At 47.8% G+C, this 17,406-nt stretch overlaps 1 protein-coding gene across 1 annotated transcript in view; it reads right to left on the bottom strand.

Moving 5' to 3' along the window:
- Obscn (obscurin, cytoskeletal calmodulin and titin-interacting RhoGEF) overlaps window positions 1–17,406 on the bottom strand; it is a 135,943-nt gene that overhangs the window by 85,974 nt on the left and 32,563 nt on the right. Inside the window, exons 16-24 of the mRNA XM_076937701.1 lie at window positions 14,290–14,565; window positions 10,235–10,510; window positions 8,272–8,547; window positions 6,608–6,883; window positions 5,026–5,301; window positions 3,582–3,857; window positions 1,195–1,479; window positions 774–1,040; window positions 387–656 (exon numbers count right to left, since the gene is read on the bottom strand). Coding sequence (XP_076793816.1) covers window positions 387–656; window positions 774–1,040; window positions 1,195–1,479; window positions 3,582–3,857; window positions 5,026–5,301; window positions 6,608–6,883; window positions 8,272–8,547; window positions 10,235–10,510; window positions 14,290–14,565 — 2,478 coding nt within the window. The remainder of the gene's footprint in view (window positions 1–386; window positions 657–773; window positions 1,041–1,194; window positions 1,480–3,581; window positions 3,858–5,025; window positions 5,302–6,607; window positions 6,884–8,271; window positions 8,548–10,234; window positions 10,511–14,289; window positions 14,566–17,406) is intronic.

Genomic DNA, 17,406 nt, shown 5'->3' with positions numbered 1-17,406 from the left:
CTCAAGAGCTAGCCATGCCTGCTGCATCCTCACATAAAGTCCTGGCTCTCCCGCACATCCATACCTCCCGCTTTCAAGTGCACTGGCTGCCGGCACCCCTCCAGCTTTGCCATTGCAGACTCATCCAGAGACTGCCTCCTCCAGAAGGAGGGCTCTCTGGATTGTCCCAACCTTATCCCCTCCCCTGCCAAGTACACATAAAAAGAAGATACCAGTCCTCCCACCAAATCACCTCTGTTGACAGCTGAGAGAGTTCATGTCCCCCTGAAGTCAACCAGATCAGCCTGACACAATGTGGGGCTCCCTCATTAGCTCATGAGGAGGGAAGGGCACCTATTGTAAAGATCCACTGGACATTCTGAAAATCTAGGCAGCTCCCAGCTTACCTCGGACTCGGAGGGCAGCAGAAGATGAGGCACCCTCAGCCTCCACTGTGACATGGCCAGCATCCTCCAGGGTCAGGCCCATGATAGTCAAGCTTCGGCTGGCACCACTCTGTACCATAACAAACTTCTCACTAGGCTGCAGCTGTGTGCCGTCCTTGTACCACATGACCACTGCATCGCCGGGGGACACGACACACTGAAAGGTGGCCTCTTGGCCCTCCTCTGCAACCATGGCACTCAATCCAGATGTAAACTTGACCACTCGGGGAACTACAGAGGAAAAGCATGCATGAGAGGACACAGAAGAGGCTCCACAGAAACCTCCACCAGACAGACACATGGAAGGATGTCTCCCCCAGGAAGCCACCTTAGCTCACCCACGGGTACCTTTGACAGTGAGCCGTGCACTGGTGCGATCATCCCGGCTCTCACACACATACTCCTCTGCATCATCCTCTCGAAGGCCAGACACGGTCAGTATGCGCCTCGGCCCCTCAGATGTCATTTGGAAGCGCTTGCCCGCCCGCAGCTGTGTGTTTCCACAGCGCCACACGACCTCAGCCTGCTCCGGGCTCAGCTCACAGACCAGCGTCACAGTGCCACCCAATTCCCCTTCGATGGGCTCCAGGGGTTTGGAGAACTTGGTGGCCACCTCTGAAGGGAGAAGGTGTCAGTCAGTGCCCTATGCAGATGGCCCTGTGTCCTGAGCCCCACTCTGGGCCTGCTGTGGAACAGTGCCTCTAGTCTTTGGAGAAGACATAGGGACCCTGGAGGAGATCCAGATGCCTGGCCCCCAGCCTCTGCTTACCTTCTACCTGCACCGGGAAGTCCTGACTTTCCTTGCCGACACGGCAGCTGTAGATAGCACTGTCCAGGACCTGTGCACCTCTCACAGTCAGGGTATGGGTGTCACCCAGACTGGTGGCCTCGTGCCGTTTACTGCGGCGGATCTCCACACCATCTTTGAGCCAGGTCACAGCAGCCACAGAGGGTGCAGCCATGGTGGCAGTCAGAACAAAGGTCTCATGTTCCTTGACAACCAGAGGCTCCCTGCGGCTGGGTCTCTCTGGAATTTGGGACTCAGGCTCTGGTTCTGAAGAGAAGAAGTTAGTGGGCATATGCCACTCTCTAACACCAGTGAGTGCTAGTTGCTTGTAGCTCTGTTGAGCCAGCAAGGACATGTCTCTCCTAAGAACCATCATCACCAGCAGCATCCTAACTAAGAACCCAGCAGTCCTGCCCTCCAGAGGACTTTGATCCAGAGGCCAGCATGACATAGAAGAGGACACAGCTACCCCTCCAGAGCATGACAGACCTGGCCTGGGATGAGATTGGAAGTCCATAGAGGCAGCCTGAGAAGATATCCTGGAGCAAAAATGCTATTGGCAAAAGTTAGGGTGGGTGTCAGAGGAGACTGAGATGGTTCAGCAGAGCCTCACCCAGCAGGTGCCCTTAAAACGACCACGTGCTTCAGCTGCAAGGGTGTCAAAGACTGCAGAGACAAACAGCTAGGAAGGTGTGGTAGCAGCCAATTGCTGGCCACCACCATGACAACACGCTGTGTCGATCTCTGTCAGTCTTACAAAGTAGTATCAAACATCCCTGTGAGCCTTCCTGGGAGTGGGAAGGTGTGGGGTGATAGATCCTGAGATGGTTAATTTCAAATGCCTGCCTGGTTGGATTTAGAAACATCTAGGGCGTTATGAAGCATTCCTTTTTGAAAAGATTAGTTTTATGTACGTGTCTTGTGTGTCATTGAGATATGTGTGTGTGTTCAGTGTCCATGGAGACTATTAAAAGAGCATCAGAACTCGTGGAACTGGAGTCACAGGTGAGCCATACGGGTGCTGGGAATAAAACCCAGGTCCTCTGTGAGAGCAGCAAGTTTTCTTAAGCACTATGCCATCTCTCCTGTTCCATGAAGCACAGGGATGTGTGGTGTGTGTGTGTGTGTGTGTGTGTGTGTGTGTGTGTGTGTGTGTATGCACACATGTGAGTGTATGTGTGTAGTGTGTGGTATGTGTGTGGTGTATATGTATGTATATGTCTGTGTGTATGTGTGTGTCTGTGTGGTGTATGTCACTGTGGTATGTGGTGTATATGTATTGTATGTATGAATGAGTGAGTGTGTGGCATGTAGTGTGTGTGTATATGTGGGGTGTGTCTAATGTGTTGTGTAGTATGTGTGTATGTGTGGGTGTACGTATGTATATGTGTAGTGTGTGTGTGTGTGTGGTGTACATCTTTGTGATGTGCGGTATATGGTGTCTGGGTGGGGTGTGTGTATGTGTTTTGTGTATGTATGTGTAGTGTGTGTGTGTGTGTGTGTGTGTGTGTGTGTGTGTAAGGGAAGGAGGAAGGGAGAGAGAGTGTGTTCCCTGGGAGGTTTAGCTGAAGGGAGACTGACCCTGCATGTGAGCTGGGAGCCCTAACTGAATGTAAACAGATAGGGGGAAAGAGAGCTAACACCAGCATCATCCATCTTTGTCTGCTTCCTGGCTGTGGATGGAAAATGAAAAGCTGTCTCGTGTTTCTAACACCATAGCTCCCCCTCCCATAACAGACTGGATGCCCTTGAAGAATAAACCAAGAGGAACCCTTTCTTCTTCAAGTGTCAGTCAGGTAGATGACCACAGTTACCAGGTAACAATAACAATCCAGGCACCACATTCAACAAGAAGGAGTGTAGAGGGGATGGATGTGCTGAGAGAGCAGGGGAGGGCTGGAAGAGCAGGAGAGAGAGGACAAGGCAGACGCAGGACATCCTGGCCCAGCAGCAAGCCGAAACAGGCTTCTAAGCTAGGACCAACCTAACACTGAACAACCAGGACTCCAGGGCCACAGTAGAGCCCATGGACCTATACAAAAAGAGTAGGCTCTGAGCTCAGGCTGAGACACTCACAGCCCACAGAAACAAAGAACTGGGCCTTTCCCCCCAGAACTTGAGGAATAACAGCTCTTGCAGCTGAAGAAGCCAGCCCCACAAAACCAGTAACAGGGAAGGCAGTGGAAGCGGACAGGGGAAAGAACTGTTGGGAGACATCAGCGGTGTGTAAGAAACAGGCTCTGTCCCCAGAGTACAGGAGACAGGAGAGGAATAAAAGGACCAGAGACTGGCTTGTAAGAACCAGATAAGAAACCCTTAAGCCTCTGAGTGTTCGACTGCATCTCTGCCATGGACACAATGACACCCACCTGCCACATCCAGATGGAAGGACACCTTCTGTCCCCCGGCCTCGCAGCTGTACTCCCCAGCATCTGCCTTGCCTGCCTGCTGCACCACCAGCCTCCTGGAGCAGCCCGAGGCCTCCACGCGCACCTTCGAGCTGGAGCTCAGCTTCTTCCCATCCTTGAACCATGTCACCTCAGTCTGGGCCTGGGCCACCTCGCAGCTCAGTGTGGCACTGACCCCTGCCTCTGCCTTTACCTCGCTGCGTGCCTGCTGCTCCTTGGCAAACACCAGCTTGGGCTCTGGAAACAGACAAGGAAATACAGAGTTAGAGACATTGTCTAGGTCAAAACGGCCACAGGGAAAAGAGCTGGCTTGGGCAGTGGAGGACAGGACTTTCTCAACCTTAATGGATGACTATGGCTCTCATCACACTGTAGGGCCTCCTGCCGCTGCTCAGTGGACTCTGCCAATACTGGGCTGTAGATTTTACCTGTGACACTCACAGCAATCAGCTCTTTGGGTCCTGCCTTCATCCCACGCTCCTTGTCAGATCTCCATGTCAGTGCTATGCCGACTGCATGAAATGACCTACAGGCTTATTTCCTTTGTGTAGTGTCTCCAAAGTTCTCCATGAGCATGCAATAACTGTTCTCAGTACTATTTGATACGTTTTTCTTCACAAAATTATTTGAAGGTTTGGTTGCTATTCCACTTATTCAGAAGGCACGAGACTTACTGAGTTATTATTCTCACACAGTTCACTAGTGACTAGCCTGACTTAGCACCATAAATGCTTTTTGGTATTCCCTTAGAAATAGCTTTTTCATGTAGACCTGAAAGCTTGTTTCTCAATATCTAAACATGGATGGCAGTTCGGGGAGGCGGGGTCTGATGGAGCACTGCTGTCTGAGAGCACTACAGGTCAGTCAGGATTGCAGACCACCCTATAAGTCCTCAAGGCCCTGCCTGCACACAAGCTCAACAGCTGTCAGTCTCAGGCTTCTCCCTCTGAGGACATAGAGCCCGGCACTAACATTGACAGGAATGTAGGCTGACCGGACAGGAGACAGCAGACACTCACTCCTCAGTGTTCCTGAGGTCAGAGCAGGAACTCTATGGGGTTCTCTGATACACTTACCCAAACTGAGAGCAAAGGGTCAATGGTATTTGCTGATAACTAGACACTGTTGTGGGGGAGGGGAAGGAGAATTGAGACCACACACAAGGTCCAGACTGAGTCCCAGATCTCATACAACAGCAAGATGGTTCTGGAAACGTAAAACTACAGAATACCTCATAGTAACCCTACTCGAGGCTTACAAAACAGACCCCTCCTCCACCTTACGTATTCATCCCCAGCCTAGTTGCAGGGGAGAAGGAAGGATGGGAGTTTGAGAGATGAAGGCTAATATAAGTCAAAGGAATGAGTCAGGCCCACTCCACTGTCTCATGAGGACAAACAGGTACCTGGCACATCCAGACGGAAGGACACCTTCTGTCCCCCGGCCTCACAGCTGTACTCCCCAGCATCTGCCTTGCCCGCCTGCTGCACCACCAGCCTCCTGGAGCAGCCCGAGGCTTCCACGCGCACCTTCGAGCTGGAGCTCAACTTCTTCCCATCCTTGAACCATGTCACCTCAGTCTGGGCCTGGGCCACCTCGCAGCTCAGTGTGGCACTGGCCCCTGCCACTGCCTTCACCTCGCTGCATGCCTGCTGCTCCTTGGCGAACACCAGCTTGGTGTCTAGAGATAGGTGGGACACACAGGGATCAGAGAACTGTCTAGATCTAGAAAGGCCACACAGAGGAAAGGACTGGATGTGGTGGCCATAGGACAGAACACCTCCCAGGCTCTGCACTCGATGTGCTTAAGAAGCCCCAGCGTCCCTCAGCACAAGCCACAGTCCATCCACACAGCCTACCCCCACTATAGAGGGTTCTGCTATGGTTTCTGTAAATGGCAAAGGGCGCATCTGCCCTACAGTGACAAGGGTGTATGTCCCCAGGACTGTGCAGGGTACATCCTCACCACTGCAGAGAGTTCCTGATACTTCATACCCTTGCCTGCTCTGAGAATCACGAGCTGCAGAGTTAAGGATATAGCCTTGATTCTCTATGGTTCTATCTTGTGTTCCTGCCTCACCAAGTGGAAGACCATTCCTGGATCTGGCCACTAGTGCTCCATCTTCCATGATGTGACATTTACTCTATGGCTAATAGTGCTTTTCTTCCCATTCATAGTTTTAGGTGCTCTTTATATGTTCACATACTAAGGCGGTGCCTGCAACGTTTGAAGTGTCTTCCCCATCTGCCATGTGTCAGATGGAAGATACACTAATGTACAGTTTCATCTGAGATGAAAGTGTTGACTTCCATTTGTGTTGAATGGATTTATATCTTATTTAATCTTACTGTGAGATTTTTCTCTCTTTCATTTTTTTTTTTTTTTGACATGGGGTTTCTCTGTGTAGTTCTGGATGTCCTAGAACTCACTCTGTAGACCAGGCTGGCCTCAAACTCATAGAGACCCCCCTGCCTCTGCCTCCCAAGTGCTGGGATTAAAGGCGTGTGCCACTACCATCCAGTTTATTCTGAGATCTTAAATAATCCATTGTGTCTACTCAGAGCTAGTTTTCCCCCACATTAAAGCTTGATGCAGCCAAGTGATTAGCCTGCTGTTTTTTGGCAAGTACCACTAAGATGCAGACCAGAGCATTGGGAAGGCTCTGGGCAGAAACAAAAACATGACAAAGATGAAACCCCCCAACACGGGAACATCTCTCCAGACATACAGGAAGGAAAGGATCTTGCTGGGACACTTTTCTCATTCAATGTCCAGCTGTACACTGGACTAAACATGGGGATGGGAAGGCGATGTGACAAAATAATGGGTAACGGAAAGATCATAGAGTCAGTCATAGTTGGTCATGGCTCACCATGGGCCTAAAGTACAGAGGAGTAAAGACACCAAACTTAACAGAGGCACAGAGTTGGTCATGGACATGAGCCAGTCATCACTTCCACACAAGGCTTAGTATCTCACCACCCACCTGTGATGTCCAGACGGAAGGACACCTTCTGTCCCCCGGCCTCGCAGCTGTACTCCCCAGCATCCGCCTTGCCCGCCTGCTGCACCACCAGCCTCCTGGAGCAGCCCGAGGCCTCCATGCGCACCTTCGAGCTGGAGCTCAGCTTCTTCCCGTCCTTGAACCATGTCACCTCAGTCTGGGCCTGGGCCACCTCGCAGCTCAGTGTGGCACTGGCCCCTGCCTCTGCCTTCACCTCGCTGCAAGTCTGCTGCTTCTTGGCAAACACCAGCTTGGGTTCTGAAGACAAATAGGAACACACCAAGTCAGAGGCACTGTACAGATCAGCAAAATCAAAACCAGAAAGACCCTGGATGGGTCACCTGAAGAGTAGAATGTCGTCCAGGCTCTGCACTATGTTCAGGAGAAGCCCAGAGGTCTCTAAGCACAGGCAAGTCATTCGCCTTATCCACCCAGAGAACATTCCAAGGCCTGCAGTAGGTGCCTCAAACACCAAATACTACATATTTGTTTCTCCTTAAGTGCCCCTTAAAAAGTTTAGTTGATAAATTAGGCAGAGTAAGAAATTCATTGGTGCTGGAGAGATGGCTCAGAGGTTAAGAGCACTGATTGCTCTTCCAGAGGTCCTGAGTTCAATTCCCAGCAACCACATGGTTACTCACAACCATCTGTATTGGGATCTGATGCTTTCTTCTGGTGTGTCTGAGAGCAGCAACAGTGTATTCACATACACTGTTAATAATTAAATAAATCTTTAAAGTTCAAAAAAAATCTTTTTTAAAAAGTTTTTAAAAAAAAAAAAAAAAGAAAGAAAGAAATTCATAAGCCAGCTGGGTATGGTAAGACACGCCTTTAATCCTACCACTCAGGAAGCAGAGACAGGCAGAGCTCTGTGAGGTCAAAGACAACCTAGTCTACAACATGAGTTCCAAGATAGCCAGGGCTACACAAGAAAAAAAACCCTGTCACAAAAAAGAAAAAGAAAAGAAGAGAAAAGGAAAGAAAGAAAGAGGAAAAAAGAAGATGGAGGAGGAGAAAGAGGAGGAAGAGAAGAAAGAGGAGGAAGAGAAGAAAGAGGAGGAAGAGAAAGAAGAAAGAGTAGAAGGAAGAGGGAAAGAAGAGGAAGAAAAGAAAGGAAGGAAGGAAGGAAGGAAGGAAGGAAGGAAAGAAAGAAGGAAGGAAAGGGAGAAAAAGAGAGAAAGAGAGAGGGAGAAAGAAAGGAAAAGAGAAGAAAGAGAGAAAGAAAAAGGGCTGGAAAGATAGCTCAGCAATTAAGAGCACTGGCTGCTCTTCAGAGATCCTGAGTTCAATTCCCAGCAACCACATAGTGGATCACAACCATCTGTAATGGGATCTGATGCCCTCTTCTGGTATTCAGGTGTACATGCAGGCAGAATGCTGTATGCATAATAAAAAAAATTAACCTTAAAAACCTTTTAAAAAGAAAGAAAATCCATAAGCCAGGTATGGCAGCACATGGCTTTAATCTTAACATTTGGGAGGCAAAGAAAAGCAGACCTCTAAGTTTGAGACTAGCCTGGTCTACATCACAAGTTCCAGGCAAGGCCAGCCAAAGTTACATAGTGAGACCCTGTATGTATGTATGTATGTATGTATGTATGTATGTATGTATGTATAAATACATACATGGTGTCCCAAAGACTGACCTGTGACGTCCAGACGGAAGGACACCTTCTGACCCCCGGCCTCGCAGCTGTACTCCCCAGCATCCGCCTTGCCCGCCTGCTGCACCACCAGCCTCCTGGAGCAGCCCGAGGCCTCCACGCGCACCTTCGAGCTGGAGCTCAACTTCTTCCCGTCCTTGAACCATGTCACCTCAGTCTGGGCCTGGGCCACCTCGCAGCTCAGTGTGGTACTGGCTCCTGCCTCTGCCTTCACCTCGCTGCGTGTCTGCTGCTCCTTGGCAAACACCAGCTTGGGCTCTGGGGACAAACAGATGCACAGAGTCAGAGACACTGTCTAGGTCACAAAGGCCACATGGGGAAACAATTTGAATGGGTCGGCTGGAGGACAGAACTTCCTACAGGCTCTGCACTGGCTATGCCCAGGAGAAGCCCCAAGGCCTCTCAGTACAAAACCAGATCATCCACATAGGACATTTACACTGCAGAGGGACATGTGACAGAGTGTCTGTTGCTAGGCTCCTTGAGGGAGGAACCACAGGGTCATAGCATATGTGCCTCTGCCCGGCATCCCCATGACAACAGAACACTGCCACCGAGGAACATCATTACCAGGGCTGAGGGTCCCTCCATGCCCTTGTCTGCTCTGAGCACTGCATGCTGCTGCATCAGGAAGGGGCTGGGCTGTCTATAGGAGGCGCTGTGGGCTATTAGTGCTTGGTCCTGGTCTAACAGTTATGTAGTGACCAATACCATTGTCAGCCGTTTTCACTTTTGTGCTTACCACATGCTTTCACCTTAAGGATCTGATTACCGAGAACGAGTGTCTTCCTGTCAGCCACGAGCCTTTGTTTTCCCTTTCAAGTGCTATCTTTTGATGACATGAGGCATCTCATAGGCTACACAGACACAGTGTTTCAGCAGAAGTAAAAGTGCTGTTGCCTCTCATGCCTGGCACATTTATATCCTGTAATTCTATTCTGCGGTCTTGGATACTCCACAGTTCTACTCCGAGCTTGTCACCCTGCACACTGGCGTCTGCTGCAGCTGGGTTTACTGGTGTCTTAGTGAGAGAGGAACACATCCATCATAAGTGTACTTCCTGCATTTAAGTGTACAGCTGTGTGAGCTCATCACTATTGCCTAACAGCACACGACCCTGGTCAGAGCCGCGGTTAAAACACACAAAAAGGAAGGGTGGGAGCCTGGCTACCCTCGGGTCTGTTGTCAGGTTCCCTGTTCCATTTCTGGAGCTGTTACCTACACCTATATTGAGGTTCAGCTGTCTCCAATATGGCAGCATCAGAATAACCCTGGGCATCTAATAGATGAAACAGTCGTTATTCATGACTCCTTTAACTCTACTGGGGCCTTGAAATCAACAATTTTCACACCTCCCAAAAATCTTCACTTTGACGATCATCAAGAACAAATACCTCTTTTGGTCTGGAGAGCTGGCATTAGGAGCCTTAGGAGCACTGGCTGCTCTTCCAGAGGATCCAGGTTCGATTCCCAGCACCCACATAGCAGCTAATAACTATCTATAACCAGCTCCAGAGAATACAATGTCCTCTTCTAGCTTCATCAGGCACTGAACACACATAGTGCACACAGTATTCATTGAGGCAAAACACCCATGCACATAAAATAAAAATAAATCTTTAAAAAAGAAAAGAATAAATGTAGCTAGTTTATCACACCACTACTCTGCTCCACAGCTCACAGACACGTGTCGCTGAACCGTATCCATTAGCATTATATTCTTGGTTCCCCTACACAGACACTGCCCCAAAATACACATGTGGACCGTTCCACACATGGTAGCATCTCCCAGTCACCAACAGGCTCACCACAGGGGATGAGAGGGGAAACATGAAGAGACAATGGAAAACAAAGCCAAAATGAAGGAGCACAAGCACAAGGTCAGTTACAGGTATGAGCCAGTCACTGAACCCCCATGAGGCCAACATAGTGGCTCAACACCCACCTGTGACGTCCAGACGGAAGGACACCTTCTGTCCCCCGGCCTCGCAGCTGTACTCCCCAGCATCTGCCTTGCCCGCCTGCTGCACCACCAGCCTCCTGGAGCAGCCCGAGGCCTCCACGCGCACGTTCGAGCTGGAGCTCAACTTCTTCCCGTCCTTGAACCATGTCACCTCAGTCTGGGCCTGGGCCACCTCGCAGCTCAGTGTGGCACTGGCCCCTGCCTCTGCCTTCACCTCGCTGCGTGCCTGCTGCTCCTTGGCGAACACCACTTTGGGCTCTGGGGACAGATGGGGGATTACAGGGTTAGAGACATTGCCTAGCTCAGGAAGATAACATGGGGAGAGAAGCTCTGAATGGGGCAGCTGGAGAGCAAAGCATCCTCCAGACACTGGCCTCACTATGCCTGAAGCCAGAGCTCCTCTGAGCAAAAAAGCACAGCTCACATCCATCTCTGTGGTGGAAGGATGCCATGACAAGAGTTTGTACAAGGCTCCTGCAAAAGGGGGCTGGAGGTCAGGATACTTGTACACTAGCCCTAGGTGAAAATAGAGGAACATCCAGAGCTGTACGGGGCTTCCTTTGAATATCATCCGCTGCTATGGTGAAGAGGTGGCCTGGGCTATCAATAAAGATAGAATAAATATAAGTCTTAACATCTTAGATGAAATGTTGTTACATTCATACTTTAGAAGGTTCTGACTCACACATTCATACAATCATCTCTTAGATAGTCACCAGCAGTGGACCTCTGGATTTTCTATGCCTGGCTCACCACCAGCGCCCACCCTCGCTATTGCCCTCCTTGACTTCCCGAAGTCGGTCCCCCTCAGAAGCTTAAGTGCGTTTCATTAGTTGTTGAATTAAAACCTTCTCACTTGGGATGGTGGCAATTCTTCTTTTGTTCTTCGTTATTTTGGTTTTTGTTTTTTGTTTGTTTGTTTGAGGGGTTGGGTTTGGAGGGTGTCTTGTTTTGTTTTGTGAGACAGCTGGCTGTCCTGGCACTCACTCTGTAGACTACGATGGCCTTAAACTCACAGAGTCACTTGCCTCTGCCTCCCAAGTGCTGGGATTAAAGGTGTGTGCTACCATGCCCCGTTCAGCTATCACAATTCTTTTATGATATATTTTTCAACCTTTCTCCCCAGTTTATCAACACAGAAATATTAATCATACATCTGTGACATCTACCTTTGTGTACACTGAGCCACTCTGCACCCTCCATTGTCAGAGAAAGAGGGCATGGCTTCATGTGTAGCATGACACCTGCTGCCCTCTATAGCACTCCATGTGAAACTTAGGAAGCCCTGTTTAGTACTAGTTCAAAAGATTATTTTTTCTAGTGCCAGCGTTTTAGGGATGCTGTGTAAAGGTCTGTATCATAGAGCTACCTCCCCAACACAAGAATTTGTTTTTAATGTAAGTAGATGTTAGATTTTATATCTTCTAGATATAATGTAAAAAAAAAAAAAAAAAAAAAAATGAGACTAGGTTTCACTATGTAGCCCTGGCCGCCCTAGAATTTGATTTTTAGATCAGGTTAATTTCAAACTCACAAGATATCTCTAATTCTGCCCACCCCCAAGTGCTAGGATTAAAGATGTATGTCCCTACACCTAGCTGTTTTTTTAAATGTTTTGTATTTTTGACTGTGTGTGTGTGTGTGTGTGTGTGTGTGTGTGTGTGTGTGTGTGTGTGTGTTTACGCATGCACGTCTATGTCTGTCTGTGCCTGTGTGTCTGCACGTGAGTGCCAGTGCTATGGAGCCCACTTAGACCTGGAGTTACAGAAGGCTGTGGGTGCTAGGAATTGAACTCGGGTCCTCTGCAAGAGCAGGTAGCACTCTTAACCACAGAGCCATCCCTCCATCCCTAATACTCCTAACATCATAGATTTTATTGGCTTTTACATTCTGATATTAAATCAACCTTGATTCTTGGATTAACATTATCCCAGTATACTCAACTCTTAGTGTATTACCCCAGTTTGTCAAAATTTTGTATAGATTATTTCAGCATCCACGAGAGATTGGTTTGTGCTTTCAGTTTTTAATAATGTATGTCATTTTGGTAACAATATTGTACTATCTACATAAAGTGAGTTAGAAAATATATATGTCCCTTTGAATTCTAGGGGAATGACCATTACACAAAATTATTTGTTTTCAATATAGTTTTAACAATTTATCTACAGGCTACTGAACTTAACTTTCTCCTACAATATTTTTTTAAATTTGAGTGTGTGTGCACATGTGTGTGCATGTGCGTATATGTGTGTGAGTGTGTATACTTGTGTGTAAGTGTATCTGTGTATATACATATGCAAATGTGTGGGTGTGGGTGTATTTGTATGTGTATGTGTGAGTAGGTGTGTATGTGTATGAGTGTGTTGTATGTATGTGCGTGCATGTATGTGTATGTGATGTATATGAGTGTGTATGCATAAGTGTGTAAATGTGTATATGTATGACTGTGTGTGCATGTGTGAGTGTGTGTGTATGTGTGTGTGTGTGTATATGAGGGGGGGGTTGTGAGTTGTGCAAAGGGGTGTGTGTGTGTGTGTGTGTGTGTGTGTGTGTGAGAGAGAGACTGCAGGTGCTCCAAGTCAGAGAAGTCAGATCCTCTGGAGCTCGATTTCCAGGCAGTTGTGACCTGATGTGGGTGCTGGGATTTGAACTCAGGTCTACCACAAGAGTAGTGTGCGCTCCTAATAGCTAAGCAATCTCCCCAGACCCTTTCCTATAGCATTTTTTAAACTCGTGTTTATTAATATAAAGGGCTATATGGCTATTTGGATTCTTTTATTTGGGTTCCCTGTTTTTTTCTTGTATCCATTCTGATAACATTTCTGAGGAATTGATTGGTTTAAAGAAACTCTTCAAATTTTGCCTGCATAAAACTCTGTCATACTCCCTCATACCATTTGTCAACCGGGACCCTTCATTTGGTCCTCCCACAAACAAAGCATGTCATAGAACTCAATCCCAAACTGCCATGTGCTTGTGCCTCAGAGGGGACTTCAAACCACTCGCTTCAGGCTAAATTTTCTTTTGTAACATTTTTTTATTCTATATGAGACATGCTACTCTGTGTGTGTGTGTGTGTGTCTGTGTGTGTGTGTGTGTGTGTGTGTGTATGCTGGGGGACTGAACTACAGAGAACTTGGTGGCAAGGTCCTTAAACCTGCTGAGCCCTCACTAGCTCTCAAGGCTGAATGCTTTTCACAAAGGAAAGTAATGTCAGCTCACAGATCTCTCCGTGGTCCCAGCAGAGAAAGACAGGTGCCTGAATTTCTAGACAATTTGGGGTATATTGTAGAATATTGTGGAACAAGGTTACTTTCCTAATAGAAGCTGTCATTTGTAGAGTGAGCTACATACTCTTTAAAATTTTTAAATGTATAAAACAAATTCTTAAGAGGTATAATCCGTGCATAAGGTTGTGGTTGAGACAAAAGAAAAACAAGATTGGCTGTACAGAGCGAGCTGGAGCCAGAGCTCAGAAGTGTGTGTCACGGGGGCCTCGCTGTGGGTCCTCTGCACAGACACTGCCATGAAACATGGGTGCTGGCTCTGCCACACTGGGATGCACAGAGGTCTCCATGAGAAAGGTAAAGGGAGTGCCCAGACACCAAACCTTGGGTGACCTGAAGCCCAAGCTGGGGATGGCTGAGTACGGTTAGGAGGTGAAACTTCCCCTCATCACATTCAGAGACACTGAGATCTCTCTGAAGAGAGCGCATGCTCTCAGGTACATGTGAGAGCCTAGCACAGTCCAAAGCAGCCCGGATACCTGGCCTCATCAGGTCAAGGAACTTTGGGAAGGAACAAAAACATGACAAGGATGAAACCCCCCAACCCGGGAGCATCTCTCTAGACATACAGGAAGGAAAGGACTTTCCTGGGACACTCTTGTCATAACCTGCCCTGCTCAACACTGGACTGAACATGGAAAGAGAAAAAGGAGAGACCTGAAGAGGTAATGTGAAACAGAAGGTGTGCAGAGGCAGCCCTGGGCATGAGCCAGTCACTGAAGGTCAACATAGTGGCTCAATACCCACCTGTGACATCCAGATGGAAGGACACCTTCTGTCCCCCAGCCTCGCAGCTGTACTCCCCAGCATCTGCCTTGCCCGCCTGCTGCACCACCAGCCTCCTGGAGCAGCCTGAGGCCTCTATGCGCACCTTCGAGCTGGAGCTCAACTTCTTCCCGTCCTTAAACCATGTCACCTCAGTCTGGGCCTGGGCCACCTCGCAGCTCAGTGTGGCACTGACCCCTGCCTCTGCCTTCACCTCGCTGCGTGCCTGCTGCTCCTTGGCAAATATGACCTTGGGTTCTGGGGACAGAGAGATGCACAATGTCACATACATCATTGATCAGGGAGGCCACACCAGTGAGAATACTGGATGGCACAGTGGGAGGGTGGGACATTGTTTAGGTTTTTTACTGGCTGATCCCAGGAGAAGCCACAGTCCCTCTCATCAGCACAAAACCACAATAGATCTGTGAGGTTTCAAAAACCCCACCATTTCCAGTCAGCCCTCTGCCCTGTGCTGATGGATCAGATGTAAGCTCCCAGGTACTGCTCCAACAACATGCCTGTCTGTCTGCTGCCATGATCTCTCCATGGTGACCGTAGACAAATCCTCTGGGATTGTGAGCACCCAAATAGAATGCTTTCTTTTACCAGTGGCCTTGGTCATGGTGTCTCTTGGCAGCAATAGAACAGTAACTAAGACACTCTCCTTCTGAATGCCTAGGTTCTCTTCTTCCCTGCTAACCATTCTTGCATTGAGAATCTGTTGTCTTGTTGTATTAAACTGGATTAGATTCGGTCTAGAGTAGGCTTTTTGCTGTTTTTTTGTTTTGTTTTCTGTCCAACTCTAATTTATCTTGAAGGTATCAGACTATAGGTTATTCTTGTGACAAGAACCCAAGTCCCCTAATATGGTCAGACAAGAGAGACACCATCTGAAAGCAGACAGGCTGTTTCTACCTTGCTTCCCTTTTCTGTACATCACTGCCTTTCTCTGGCTGTAAACATAACCTGCCCATGTTCTGGGGCAGAGACATCCTGGACTAAACTCTAGAATCACAAGTAAATCTAAGATTCACAAAACTAGATTGACTGTGATCCTGTCCCTCTTTTTTTTTTTTTTTTTTTTTTTATTATGTGTGTGAGTGTTTTGCCTGCATGTATGTCTGGGCACCAAATGCATGTAGTGCACACAGAGGTCAGAAGAGGGCACCATATACCACTCCCAGACTGGATTTACAGATACTTGTGAGCTGCCATGTGGGTGCTAGGAATTGAACATGGGTCCTTGGAAGAGCAGCCAGTGCTCCCAGCCATCTCTCCAGCCCTTGCTGTTCTGTCTTATTAAAGACATACAGTACCTCTGTGGCAGTCTTGTACCTAACGGCAACTGTTTACCACCGGCTCTCCTCTCAAATGTGCTAGCTGTAGCTGGCCTGGGAAATGTCATTCTCAACCCACCCCACAGCAATGATCCCGTGGTGATGGAAACTGGACACCTGCAAAACCCATTTCATTTCTGTCTGTCCCTGTAAAACTTGGTGTTTCTCAAGAATGTTTAGTGATCTACCACACTGAGTTGCTCCACGCCTGGTGCCAGACTTGGCATTATAAGCATGATAATTTGAAGATACTTTAAAGCTTTTAAGCTCACTTTGCAAGATGCTCACTGCTAGTATATAGTGAAGAATGGTCTTTACATTGGTCTTTGTGTGCAGGATCCTGTCTCTATTCATGTGTCTTTTGAAGAGATCTTATAATTCATGAATCTGTTTTTCCCCTAGCCCTTGTGCCTTTTGTTGGGTGTCCTTCCTAGTTATGCTGAAGGATGTGGTGACAGCTGGCCTCTTTGTGCTATTCCTGGTCTTGGAGCAGAGTAATCCAGTCCTCAGCTTGCACACAGTGCTGCTTACCAAGCCAAGAAAGAATCTATTTAACAACATTTGTTACAAATGTTATGGCATGACTGGTGATAGATATTGTCAAAAACTTCTTTTTAATTTACATTGCTGAGTTTTATCCTCTTTTGTTTTGTTTTTAGGTAATTTCACAGTTTCAGTCAGTCGGATAAGGTCAGGCTGAACACTGACTTTCTAATATTCAGGACTGCTGGTCCTTGGCTGTGAATTTCCTCACAGTGGGTAATCTTGTGGGTATGCCTCTGAGGTCAGTTCGTTAATATTGTGTTTCACAAACTGTCCTTAATACCCATAATAGGTTGGCCTAAAATATGAGTTCTTAGATGCCGGCCAGATTTTAGTATGCTATACTACCTACATACAGAGGACTGAAGGCTCGCCTCCTTTCCTGTCTCTAAGGGGATAGCTGTAAACACAGAATAAGTAACCCTTCGAATGCTTGAAGGCCACTAACGGTCCTGTGATCTAGACTCTTAGGCTGTGACTAACCTACCTGACATGTGATTTTTGAGTTCCTAGTCCATTTCTTTAATACAGAAATGATTAAACTATCATTTATATCTATACCATCCCTTGCTTAAATTTTTAGTGGTCATTTTTTTTAATGTATGTGAATACACTATAGCTGTCTTCAGACACACCAGAAGAGGGCATCGGATCCCATTACAGATGGCTGTGAGCCACCATGTGGTTGCTGGGAATTGAACTCAGGACCTCTGAAAGAGCAGTCAGCGCTCTTAACCACTGAGCCATCGCTCCAACCCAAACATTTTTTTTTTTTTTTTTTACATTTCCTTACTGTATATGTCTGTGTGCATCCACAGTGTGTGTGTGGAGGTCAGAGAACAATGTCCAGTCCTCCCCACCCATATGGCTTCTATAGATGGAACTTACTTAGTATGTCAGACTTGGCAGCAAGTGGCTTTACCTAGTGAACCATCTGCCCCGCTCATTAGAGAAAAGGCAGTTATTTTGTTCCTGCTCTGTCCCTTGGGTGTGACAGTTGTCCTCAAATTGTGGTGGCCACCTGTGTGGCCGCCCACTTTGTGAGTTCACTCTTGGCTCCTCACCAGTGGCTGTTGGTGGAATTTCAAATCTTAACTTTTAGTTCCCTTAAGTAAGACAGTCCCTTGAAATTTTATCAGATGTGAATATATTTGGGTCTTCTGTGGATTTCTATGCACATTGATCCTCTTACTGCCTTCCGAAAACATGTGGCTTC

Source organism: Arvicanthis niloticus, chromosome 6 (genome assembly GCF_011762505.2).
Source record: "Arvicanthis niloticus isolate mArvNil1 chromosome 6, mArvNil1.pat.X, whole genome shotgun sequence".
Taxonomy (NCBI): Eukaryota; Metazoa; Chordata; class Mammalia; order Rodentia; family Muridae; genus Arvicanthis; species Arvicanthis niloticus.
The sequence above is the reverse complement of the archived record's forward strand: the minus strand, read 5'-3'. Positions and strand labels throughout refer to the sequence as shown.